At 30.1% G+C, this 14089-nt stretch overlaps 1 protein-coding gene across 1 annotated transcript in view; it reads left to right on the top strand.

Annotated features, from left to right (window-relative positions):
- Window positions 1–14089, top strand: part of LOC145685217 (ADP-ribosylation factor-like protein 2-binding protein) — a 49887-nt gene that overhangs the window by 18160 nt on the left and 17638 nt on the right. The window contains exons 2-5 of the mRNA XM_081757579.1: window positions 2517–2639; window positions 3914–4020; window positions 6705–6790; window positions 12944–13040. Coding sequence (XP_081613705.1) covers window positions 2517–2639; window positions 3914–4020; window positions 6705–6790; window positions 12944–13040 — 413 coding nt within the window. The remainder of the gene's footprint in view (window positions 1–2516; window positions 2640–3913; window positions 4021–6704; window positions 6791–12943; window positions 13041–14089) is intronic.

Here is a 14089-nt window from a genome sequence, read left to right as displayed (position 1 = left end):
CACTTTTCCAATAACAACTTCATACTGTAGTATAAGTCATCCTAAGCGGTTTTGGTCATATTTTATGAATAATTATTTCAACTGACAATATCGCATAACTCGTTTCTCCTGAGAAAATCTAGGAGTTGTAGTTTATTCTTGGGTGAGATTTGTCTCGGATTATTTTCTGAAGAACGATTCAGGCGATTTTGTGCATATTTCATAAATAAATATTTCATAAATAAATATTTCATTATTATTCCTATAATGTTGCATAAATCACTTACATGAAAATATCAGCAAGAGGTAATTTATTTATTTATTTATTTAATTATTTTTTTGACAATTTTGTAAAATACCACTTATTCTATTTTGTTGTTTTATAAACAAATATTTCATTAATAACCCTAACATATAGCATAAGTCATTTTTTATGGAAAAGTCTACAAGAGGTAGTTTACTTTTAGAGATGAGCTTTCTTTGGGTGAAGTGAAATGCTCATTAACAACAGCTATGTGTCAGCATGCCAGCGACTTACAATAACTACCCATACCTGGCTATTTCCTTAAAGTAACTATCTTCAGTTATCTTTGCCATTCAAAATTCCAAGAACTGAATACGCACTAGCATCCCCCTCCACTTTCCACATTCCAAAGGCAATAGACTGCACTTATTATCAGAAGCTGCGATCATTTGGCCAGATAAGAGCGAACCAAATGTTTAGTATACTGTCGTTCTTGCGTGAATTAAGAGCAGTGGAAAGAAAATAGAAAATGACAACAAATTGCTTATGATGAAACTAAATTTCACTCTTCCTGAGACTATTATGATTGCAGTACATGACTTTTGCCATTAATGCCGGGATTTAGTAATAATTAATGATTATTTTTATAGCGCTTTGGTACATGGTAAAACCAGCTACATTACTAAAAACTTCCTTAAAAAATGGGTAGATTAAAAGTTAACGCCAGGCAAAGTGTTATGAATGATGGAAGCAGTTTTTTTAGTGCTTATAACAGCTATTAAGATCAGCTTTTTCACAAAAAAAAAAAAAAAAAAAAAAAGCGTTTGTTTTGTGTAGGTGTTATGCTAAATAATATATTGTACTGAATTCAGCTATAACACTGAAATACAGAGAAATTACAGACCCTTGCCGTAATTGTCCCGTGCCAGAATTTCCCCACGTCACCCTGCCCTAAAAGCACCCAAAATAATCTAATTCTGAACTTTTTGGCAGTAAATTAGTGCCTTTTTCAGCACATATCTTTTCAAAAAATTAACGCTGACTGGAAATACATCCCATTGATTATCTTCTTCCGAATAGCATTACTTTTTTTTGACTTTAGTAATCGTTCATAAAATATCCCGTGTACGTAAATATTTGCTTCTCAATCTCACTCATTTCACTTATGTATTATTTCCCTCCATTAACAACGTGATTGGTCGAAGAAAAGTGTTAAGACTACAGTAATTTGAGGATCTTCAGCATTCCTCAAGAATCAAAATTTGAGATCTTTCCTTTTAATAACTGTATTCTTTCGTAAGAATACGGCGATTAAAGACGTAAAGATATATGCAAAAATAGCGCTTAAGTTTAAATTTCTTACTTTGCTGAATCCACAATGTTTTTCCCACTTCGAAAGTATACAGATTATGTCAACCACAGAAATGGAACTTACTGCTAAGTATCTGTGTAATAAAAGAAGCTTTAGCAAATCTATGTCTAATGAAAATCCGGCATATTGTACCATAGCCTATTATATTAAAAAATAAAAATAAACTGATTAATAATTATTGTAAGTGTATTTAATTTCATTTATTAAATGTTAATAAAGATACCCTATTGCAAAATATTTGTTTCATAATGATCTTTTAACTTTCTTTGGTCCAAAATTCTGTTAATAATGTTATCCCAACCCTTGTCAAGATTTTCCTTATCCAAATTTAATGTTGGATTTTTTGTCCTTATATATTATGTTTCAGGAACGTTCGTTTCTCTGTATGCCAAACTATTATGAAGGACTTGCACGTTTTTAATTTTGTGGTAGGTATTTTGAAAATGTTCTAACAAACCTTGTGTGATGTTTTCATCTCCTCTCTCAAATTTTCCGTATATCTAGTTGAAATGTTCCTTTCTGTGGTACCTATGCAACATTAACCACAATAGCATGTGATCTGATAAATAAATCTACGCATGAGAAAAAGAGAAAACGACTTCTGTGTCTAGAGTAGTAAATCTCGACAAAGACATAACCAAGTACGTCAAAAATGCTTTCCTACGATTGAGAAGAAACAAACCTCAAGAAAGTTACACAAAACTCTCGAAAATAAAAACATATCTGTAAAATAATTTTCCAACGTTAATTTTCTGACAATATATGTGCTGAAGAAGACAATAACTGTATGCCGAAACGTTCATTGACTCGGCTTACCCGAAAACGTTTAGATAATTTTCGGGTAAGCCCTTTTTAGTGAAATTAAATACGTATGCATGCTGTTAACGCGAGAACTCACGTTTTATTTATTTATCTTAATAGGCAAGGGAGATGGAATAGATGTGGATGGTAACGTTGAGGAAGATGAAGTCATAATTTGTAGTGATGGTGGCGAAGATAGTTTTTTCGACACAGTTGTAGGACATATTGAAGATATTCTAATGGGTAAGTTCGTCTTGTAATAAAAATGTGATATCTCTCCCTTTCAAAGCTGCTTATCTGTATATTAAATTTAGCCAAGTGTGATTTAATATGTAAGTACATTAAGCACACTGTTTCCTTCCTAGTCCCGTTTGCTACAAATTTATAATCTTCTGGAGATATTTAAATTTAAATATTGAAGCATGTTCTTATTTTATTTTTCTTTCCTAATGTATTGTTTTCAGTTAGGACGAGTCAGAAATTTCCGTTCCGATAGCAAACAGCCTTACATAGTGTAATTTCGAAGAAAGATCATAGTAAAACAAAAATTATTTATACAGTCTTATATTGCTATTGATTTGCGGATCTGCAAAGGTTGATTACGGAGCTGAATCCGTAAATCAGTGATGAACAAAGTATTTTTACGAGCCCCCATCCCTCCAAAAAAATAGGTTGACAATTATGATAATTTATTAAAAAAAAACAATGGTATCTACATGTTATAAAATTTTTGTAACACAAGCTCTATTAATTACTGAAATTTCTCATAATCTTATTCGAACTCGGATGCACTTATTTTCACAAGTGAAGTTAAATGCTTATCTGTTAGTTCGTTTATAATCCAACTCTTTCGAATTAACTTCTTCTTCCTTTCATTCGTCAGATTAAGAGTCATGTCTCAGGCCATCACTGCGGGAAATTATTCTCACATGGGGTTTTCTTTCTCTAGAGCAATATGAGAATAATATTTTAATTTTTCCCTTTGAGCTAGAGTTGTCTTACGTCCATTTTCAGTTCTACATATGAACTCAGTGGTTAGTGATAAGGTATTCTATGCACGAATTGGTGAATCATCAAAAGGTATATGCAAAAGAAACTTTGTATATCTCAAAGAGTCTCATAATAGATATACTCGTTGCTAGTATGATAATACAATGTGTACATGTGTGTAAGCTTTATGTTAACATGTGTATCAAACTTTTTTGTTCTTTTTGAGTTTACTCTCTCCCCGCCATTATGTACCGAGGCTAAAAGAGACAGTGATGATGAGACGAATGATAATGGTGGAATAATGGAAGTGGGAGGAAACAGGAAAACCTCGACAAAACAGACGCACGTGATTTTTGTCCACCACAAAGCCCCCACTTGGCTGGATCTGGGATCAAACCAGGGACTCCACACGCCAGAGATGAACGCTCCACCATTGAGCTACCGCGGCCCTTAACGTCATCTGTAGATATCCAGTTTAGAGTTTTAATTTATGTTTAAATTCTATGTTCATTTATTTTGTTTTTCAGACGAAAATTTCCAGAGTTTACAGCGAAATTTTCTTGAAAAATACTGGAGAGAATTTGATACAAATGAAGAAAACAAATTATGTTACATGGACATTTTTAAAGAATATGTAAGTTTTAAATATATATCACTTATTTAAAACTTAGTTAACTTATAGTTTTGTCTTTTGGATCTGGAACAAAATACTGAATCATAGTTACGAATTATTTCCTTCAATAGTGAGTTTGCAAGCCCAATGCTAAGTAGACGACAATGGAAAATTACGTTGCTTATTGAAATGTTGATATCCATTTACAACTACTAAAATAATTTCAATAACTAAGCTGGAGACTAGTAAACAGTTTTTAAAATAATAATAATGACTTTATACATGTTCAAAAATTTGTTCTGACATTAAGAGTTACACCACTGTATGGAGTTTAACATATTCTAGTGGGTACTATATTTATCATAGAGCGTAGAACTTATCCTTCTGATTGCTTATATAAAACTAACATATGCTTAATCCACTCCCAACGGAAAGCTCAAAAGTAATAGATCATTGTTTTGTCCCAAAAAGTCAGCAGTTTCGACATTAAAAATAGAGAAATATATAAAACTGTGTAATACCACAAAATTTACTAGAAAATGCATTCTCGAGGTATAATGTTCTGACAGTTTTATCTAGCAACTTGAATGAGCTGCCTGGCCTCAGTGTTGTTAGTGGGATGTGTAAAACAGAAATCCCCGTAAAAAGAATGAAAAAAAAAAAAAAAAAGTTGAGCGCTGTGAGATCTAGTGAGGAAACAGGTCAGTTCACATTACCATGCCGTGAAGTAAGATAAGGTGTCTTGAAGATATCTTGGCTAAATTGCGTACTACGCCGGGCTGTGTACGTGGCAGTTCCATCTTGTTGAAACTAAAAGTTACATTTTTCAGACCAAGATATATTATGAAATAAGTCAACAAGAGATTTTCAGTTATTGCACAAGTTCTATCAATATTGACACAGCAATACCATCTCCATTGTTCAGAAAAGAACTGCATCACAATTTCTTTTGTCACAACATCATATGTAGCTTGAAAAAAAATAATTAAAAAAAAAACTTTTTAATATATTATCCATCTAATAGCAATATTTTGTTTGTTGACAAGTCTGATTAGATGAAAATCATTTATCAGCCATTCATTAAGGTGCAGACTTGTTGCAAAAACTTCTTTCTGCTTGATCTCTCTCTCTCAGTTCTTAAACAAGCTAAAGTTTCTATGGAGGAAGTAATAAAACATTGACTTACAGGCGATATATCTAGTGTTGCTGCATAGCGCTGAGCTGATATTAGACTTCGCAAGATAGCGGTTTAGATTAAGAGTGATCAGGCAGCGTTGTCTTTCGGACAAAACTCGTTGTTAATCTGCAATGACACATGTATGTAGAAGCTGTTTCGTATATCAAAATCTATGAAATTTCTGTTGAGTTTGGTTAAATTTATTTTGTTGAAGGGTTTCACTAAACTAACACACTTTTGTACAGATCCATTTTTTTTTTTTTTTATCTCCTAGTGAACTCCAAAGAATTAAAACTACAACCGTTCCACAACCTACTTATAAGATAAACAAATTCAATTCATGAACCCTGGTATTTATGCTGTACTCAGTACCGTACGATTAATATATGCTATCTTTATATGAATGCGGTAAATGTTGTTATCATACTCCCTGAAGTTCGGCCTACCATATGAAGACTTTATTCTTTTATGTTGGATTTTACGAGTTCTTGCACATATTACGAAAATCATGTCATTGGTACTTTTTGGGTTGAAATATTTTGATAGTAGATATTGGTAATAGTATATAGAAGTACGAAAGAATATCACTTGAATAGTGAAGTTAAATTCTGATGATCCAGGTCGAACATATAAAAATAAACTCGTTTGGCTCACCGGTGACCCGAATCGATGGGGAAAAAACAATCAACTTACGAAAGTTCTACCACGCAGAATGCGTTAATAAAAGAGATGGTTAATAAAAGGGTGTCTTTCCTTCGTCTTGCAAACAAGACACTCCACTGCTTAGATAAACGTGTATACATATTATAGAAACAGTCTGCCAAGGATAAGACCAAATAACTAATGGAGTAATCATTTTAGAAAATATATGATAAAGATGTTATCTTATGTTGTTATTATTAGACCTACATATATAGCGAAACATGAAGCCTAACAAGGTAATGAAGGATTTTCCTATAGTTGATTTATCTTCGGATATCTGTTGCAATTGATGAACGTTTCTCGGAACTTCCAAATTTATAACAGAATTTATAACCGCTTTCTAAATGATAATTTTCTTTGTGGTGTCATTTAACAGCTTCTCTGTACTCAAAAAATTTTCCAATGTCTTGCGTATGAAAGTCAGAAGCTAACTTGCGTCTGACTTATCTGTGTTTTCATCGTATTAGTCTGATCCTTAAAGCACATAGTTCGTTCGTAGTTACCTGCCGATTCCGTTATTGCGTAAATGTTATATACATTAAGGTTTCGTATTTATTTATATATATAATAAATAAAATAAACAAAATGAAAATTTTATTAGTGAAAACGAATATGAAATTAAATCTCAAATCGTGAGAGCCTTGCAGGCTGCACAAAATAACTTGGTGAACTGTTATTTGGACAGCTCTCATATGTGTATATAAATTTGCATTTAGTGCTTGCTCCATAAGTAGTGCATTTCTCGAGAATATTGAATATTTAAATACTAAAACTTTTGGTGATTGAGGTTGAACTCAGGAAACATTTTTGTTCTTGTTTGTTTCAGAACCAAGTCATTGAGCAGCATATTGAGAAACATTTAGTAAACAAATTGCCTGGTTTCTCCATGGATGTGTTCGTTAGCGAGTTAGGGTAAGATTTTTTAAATACTTTTATTAATACAGAAATAATCATTATAGGTGATTATACGCTTATCGTCAGAAAATATGTGTATGAAACTTTGGTATAATCATTTATTGGTGATTTTACTGTTAGCAACCCTAAACTATTTTGGACTGTAGTTAAATCTTGATCGAAATCTCCCGGCATACCAGCAACAGTTCATGACGAGAATTTTAAAGCTAGTGATGGTCAGAGACCCGACCATTTTAATAACTACTTCTGTGAAACATTTACCGCCTTTCCCCCTACAACCCATCTTCCCCCTCTCCTCCCCATTTGTACTAACACCTTATCAGACCTCTCTACCACCCCGGGTGAGGTTTTGGTTCTCTTGCAGTCGCTTTCTCCACATAGATCTCTTGGGCCCGACAATGTTGGCTCTCTCTATCTTAACAAAACTGCTTCAGCTATTTCAGTTCCTTTATCCATCCTATTCAATAGATGCTTCCGAGAAGGATATTATCCCACCAGCTGGAAACTAGCTCATGTGACCCCAATATATAAATCAGGACTTAAAGATCAAGTATCCTTCAATAGGCCAATATATCTGTCACTATATGTCAAGAAATTATATTGATAAGTGACATATAGTGACAAAAAATACCTGCAATTTTACCTAATCTAAAATTGCAAATAATCGCCTATAACAATATACTTTAATACCAACAAAAAATTAATAAAATATAAATAATTAAAATTCTCTAATTAACTAAATTCAATATACCTAATAAACACCCACAACCTCTAACAAAAACAAAAACCACTAAATATAAAAATTCCAAATCTAACTAAATATTAATTCAATTCTCCAAAATCCCCAACTAATAAACAACAAAAAATCCTTTTCCTTCCTCACTCCTTTTAAATACACCTATAAACTTTTAAAACACACACACAAAAAAATTATTCAATATTTTAAAAAATTACTTAAAACAAAACAAAATTCCAATAAATTTTAAATTCATAACATATAAACTCAAAACAACAACTACAAATAAATTCAATATTAAACTATTATTTATTTATTTTATCACACTTAAAATAATATAACCTATAATAAAAAATAAATTAAAATTTAAAATCATAATATCAACAATTTCACAATAATTACCCCTTAAATCTACATAAACTTAAATATTAAAAATTCATTATAATAAATTAACAAATCAATAATAATCAAACATTATAATTCAACCCTTATTAATATCTCAAATCCTTATATAACCAAATCTCTACAAACTATATAACTATAAAAATCTCTATTTAAACCCCATTACTAATTAACATTACTAATTACTCATTACTAATTACTTAAAATAACTAAATTATAATCATTCATTTATCTTTATAAACAACAAAACAAAACTATCTTACTATATAATTACCACAATTTATATATTAACATATCTTCTTTTCCATTTATCTTAAATACCAATCTCTTCATCAATAATTTATATTCTCTTATTTCATTCAATCACTTCATAAACACAATATTAAAATTAAAATATATATATATAATATAATAAAATAATACAAACTATTATACTCCTAAATATATTACATTATTACTAATTATAACAATACTATTTCTTACTTACTTATACAATATTAAATTTCTAATAAAACCCTATTTCATTAAATATAAAATAATACACATCTCACTAAATTATAATATTTAACATACATAACCATATATTAATACTTACTTTCATTAAAATTCAAAATTTACCATTAATAAATCTACTATACTAAAAAAACTAAATTAAATCTAAAATAATATACTAAACATTACAAAATCACCATTAAAATAATAAACCAAACAATTCTCTATTATTATCCAATAATCTAATTCACTCTCTATCATTACTTTATTCTCTATCCTTTTTATATATATTACAATTCCAATAAAATATAAATATTTATCATTAAAATTTTTATGCAAATTTTTTTTAAATAATAAATCTTTAAAACTAAAAACTATTAATTATTAATAAACATTATATAAATTATTCTCCTATTACATTCTTACAATCATAACATTTATAATAATTAAAAAAAATAACTTTTTCTCTTAATATAACATATTCAATATATCATTAACTTTTCAACTTTAATATAATATTTCATTCAAATAACTTCTTACAAATTTTAACACATTAAAATATTATTCATCTTTAACTTTATTATAATACATTAATTATATAATGTATCAAACTAAAATATTCTTATTAATAAAAATTACTCATTCATAATCACCTATATCTCCATTTAACTAAATTATATAAAAAAACAAAAACACCATTTTATTATAAACATTCTCTATATTATTATTAAAAAAAATAAAATACAACTATACTAACAACAAACTCATAAATATACATAACCTATACTTTCTTCACTTTACAAAAACTTTTTTTTTTTCAATATAATTTTCTTTTTACAAAAAACACTCAAAAAATAAATTACCCATATCCCAACTTTAACCTCACTTCTTAATAATTTTCAAAATCAAAAATTATAAAACAATAAAAATATAACACTAAATCCAAAAATATAATTACATTACTCTTTATTAAAAAATTTAAAAAACTATTTTAAATTAATATACATTATAAAAAACATTTTCTCTCTCTTAACTTGCTACAAACTAACAACAAAAACAAAAAATACATAAAACTTTCTAAAAATAACTAATATTGCTTTTGCTACACAATTTTATAAAAAATTTACTTATCAAAAATTACTCATAATCATCCTACATATATACATATATATCACACCACATATTTTAAATACAACAATCTCTAAAAACCAATCAAAATACAAATAAACAATAAATTTCCATATTTATAAAAATAATAAAACAAATATACTAACAAATATAAAACTTAAATATAACCCTCAAAAATAATATTAAAAGACCTCAAAATCTCAAACAAATATACAAAAATTCAAAAATTCCAATACAAAAATACAAAAATTCAAAACATCAATTATAACCAAACAAAATCATCATCAAAATTTCTAAAAATTACAAAAATACTACTATAAAATATATATAATCTCTTATTACATCATAAAATTCAAATTTAAAAATATCATACAATACTTCAAAATAAATTATATACCTACCATAAAACTTTCAAAATTACAAACTATTATCACATACTTATATTTCATCTTCCATTTCTTCTAACTTAATATTTCAATCTCTAACCTATTAATCAATATATATATATATAATTTAAAATATCAATCTATCAAATAAACTATCAAATATTCCATTACTTTTATTAAATCACTAAATCAAATATTATTATATATTACTATTTTAATTAAATAATAAACTTACTTTTTATAAATAATATTATCATTCCCCTAAATTAAACCACTTTTCCCATAAAAATCATAATATAATTCAAATATATTTCTTTATAACATCCACTACAAAATTAACATAAACAAATCTCTATATTATAATAAAATAAAACAAACTAAATAATTAAAAAAAATCTACACATCGTCACATCTCTTCTTTCTGTAATATCCATTATCTGCGAAAAAATAATCAAAGACAGGCTTCTCAAATTCACGTCGCCTTACATTCATACATCTCAACATAGCTTTCTACAGAAAAGCTCAAGTCTCACAAACTTAAGTACTTTTCTTTCCTGTAAGTTCAATGTATAAATAACAATACTCAATTAGATGTCATTTATTTTGATCTCTCAAAGGCCTTTGATTCTGTCAGTCATATTCTTCTTCTCCACAAGCTTTCCAATAGGTTTAATGTACATGGTAAATTTCTCTCTTTAATTACCAGCTATCTAAAGGGCCGTAAACAGAAAGTTGTTATTTCAGGGGCGACTTCTAACCCCCAACCTGTGATCTCGGGGGTGCCTCAGGGAAGCGTACTAGGGCCCCTGCTATTTGTCCTGTATATGGACGATCTCTACTCTCACCTATCAGTTAATCCTAGTGGCCTTTTGCTTTTTGCTGACGATTGCAAATTATATAGAGAAATATCATGTTTCCATGACACAATTGTCCTACAGGAAGACATAAATTATCTTGTAGACTGGTGTGAAATGTGGCAATTGAAACTTAACAGTAAGAAATGTGACGGTATTACAATTACTCTGAAAAAGTCTCCTGTTCCCTCCAAATACCATATTAACGATTCCCCTATAACACATTCTGCCAGTCATAATGATCTTGGTGTCATCTTTGATTCGAAACTCTCGTTCTCTGACCACATCTCCTCAATAGTTAAGAAATTAATTCGTATGCTGGGGGCTTCTTTACCGATTCACTGAACTACGTACTGTGGCATCATTAACAACATTCTATAAAACTCTAATAGCACCCAAGATCGAATACTGCTCTCCCATATGGGCCATGGCCGCACCTACACATCTCTCTCGACTTGAGTCTGTTCTCAATTTCTTTATTGCAATAGTACGTTTTCGTGTTCCCGCCCTTCGAATATTACCTAAGGAGAAAATTTTGCGATATCTTAATATCCAGATGCCGGAAGTACGCAGAAATAACTCTGATTTGAAGTTTCTTCATAAGATTGTAAATGGGAACCTAAGATCAGAAACCCTAATTCAACAACTATCCTTACATGTCCCTTCCCGCAAAACCCGGAATACCCACCTATTCCATCTTGCACGCCCTAGGTTGACAATTATACAGAGGTCTCTTTTTCACCGAGTACCCAACTATTATAATAATCTAACAAGTGAGGTGGACATTTTTTCGAGCTACTCGGTGTTTGAAAGAGCAATAAAACGCGTGCTGGCTAAATAATATTACTTGTGCACTCTTTGTTAATACTATTGATGTTACTGTTGTTGTTTATTTTTTAAAATTCTTTTTCTTTTTTCCCGCTTGTTGACACTTCCCTGTGTAAAATGGCACAATTATGCTATATCTGGGAATTTGTTCAATAAATAAATAAAATAAGTAAATTTATGGTAATAATCGTAGTTAATACAAAAATTTAAAGGGAATGAAAATAGAGCTTAGTGTAAATGATCAGAAGTATATTTTCGAGTGTTTGTTACCTAATCTCGGTCTTATGGAATAGACACGTGAAATCTGTCTGGGTACACACTTCTACGAGAACAAAATTCAGTAATTTGAATTTTCTAGCGACGAGAGTCTCTTCGAAAGAAACTTTTCTTCTTTGCTTTTTTTACTTTCCTTTCACTTGACTGAAGAAGATACACTTATGTATCGAATGCATTTGGAAACTCTAGTAACCTGTCCATTCTACGTATTAATTGGAGTGAAAGGGTGTCCGTAAAACCGAAAATTCGTTAAATCGCGAATTGTGTTTTGAATAATATTTAAAATAGGATATTACACTTCAAATTGTTCTGTATAATGTAAACATAAAATATTTGATGTACATACTATGTTAGTAATTAAAAGCTACTTACAACTGCGCACTAAAAGGGTGAAAGGAAACCTCAAGCTGCCGTTGGAATCACATTTCCCGCCTTATCTTTTAAAAATCTGGTCGAAGTTTTGCTCAACAGCTTCTTTCGTGCGACTACATTTGTTGCATTAACTAAATTCTTTCCGTTGATTCGAAGTCCGTTAAATCTAGGTTTACTGAATTAGGTGTAGGTTTTCTTTTCCTGAAGATATGTATAATCAAATAGATTCTTTAAAAAAGAATTTTCAAATCATAACGTTCAGTCTGTTTATTTGGAAATTACGTTATCATACCTAGTTATTTCATAAATATTGTCAGAAGTTTGAAAATGAAACTGGTACGTTGACCGTAATTTGAGCGATCCTAGAATGAGGATTACCATTTGGAGGTTAAGATCCTCCCTGCACTTTTGAGCACTCTGACCTTTTTTTTAGTTTTCGGCGTCTCAATTTGATCCAGTACCCTATCCTAAGTAGGACAGAGAAAATATGTCTAAAATATACAATTGTATTATACATCTATTTTGCTTTGTCGCTATCCATGAAATATAACTTAAATAAATAAAACACTAGTTTAGAGATATGAAAGATCTTACTATATATTTATGTTCTTTGAAACTGCGTACTATCCCTTCATTTTTTATAAGTTTCTGGTATTTATTAAAATCTCATTTACAGGCGAAGGAAAGAAGAATTGGATGGAGAAGTTTTTGAGATGTTGTTCACGTTCTCAGATTTCCTTGCTTTTAAGGAGATGTTTTTGGATTTTAAGGCAGTAAGTATTAGAATTTGTATTTGTAAATGTAGACAGACACGAGTTGCTTACAAACCAGCTATTGATACGGGCCTGGAACAAGAGTTTCGATGAACAAATGAATAAGAAACAGATGAACCCACTTAAAGATGAATTAGAGAAATGTAATTCAAGTTCAACAGCCATTAAATATGTAGATGATTATAATTTCGAATGTTTTCACAACTTTCACTAATCATTTTATAAAATTCTTTGCATTTTTTTTTAAAACCAGATTCATCGTTCATCCAGTTTTGGTGTTAATATCTTGTGCGTTATCAGGGTGTCTATCGGACACGAAAGTCACGAAAAAGTCACGAAATCAGAAAACGGTCATGAAAGTCACGAAAAAGTCACAAAATTTAGCGTTTGAGTCACGATTATTTTTATTTATTTGTTTTTTTACTGTGCAAATGTAAGTACAGATTGGGAAATTTTGTTCTATAAAACGTCAAAATTCACCACCAAAAATATCTGTGGTCGGCTTTAGATGCTACCAAATCGCAAGCAAAGTACGTTTCTATCGCATGGATGAAAATTCGGCCTAATTAGCACCCGAATTCGCTATTGAAAATGTTAGGAAATTTTATGATTTGGTAAAGGAAAGGTTACGAAAAAGTTACGAAATTTCATTTTGGAATTTTAGTAGACACCCTAGCTATCTATCTGCGTATCGGCGGTCAAGTCATGTTTAAAATGTTATTTGAAATTCACGAAAAAATAAATGGTTTCCTATTATTTTAAAGTTAGGTATAACACGCTATCTTTAATGGTACGCGTGTAATATCTCAATTCAGAGGCGATTTGTTTTTGTGAAAATTTACACGACAGACATACTACCTAGGTAAGCTAAGAGTAAGTAAACAGAGGATAAGTTTATTTCGAAACATAAATATCCATGGTTTCAGGCAGTGGTGGCGATTGGACGTTAAAAGTGTGTGTGGGGGGGGGGGGGGCAAGACATGATCTGAATATTTGTATATCAATGTTAATATACAAATTTCCCTGGTTGAAACTATATACATTAATAG

Source organism: Thermobia domestica, chromosome 1, assembly GCF_964235325.1.
Source record: "Thermobia domestica chromosome 1, izTheDome1.hap1.1, whole genome shotgun sequence".
Classification (NCBI taxonomy): Eukaryota; Metazoa; Arthropoda; class Insecta; order Zygentoma; family Lepismatidae; genus Thermobia; species Thermobia domestica.
The sequence above is the reverse complement of the archived record's forward strand: the minus strand, read 5'-3'. Positions and strand labels throughout refer to the sequence as shown.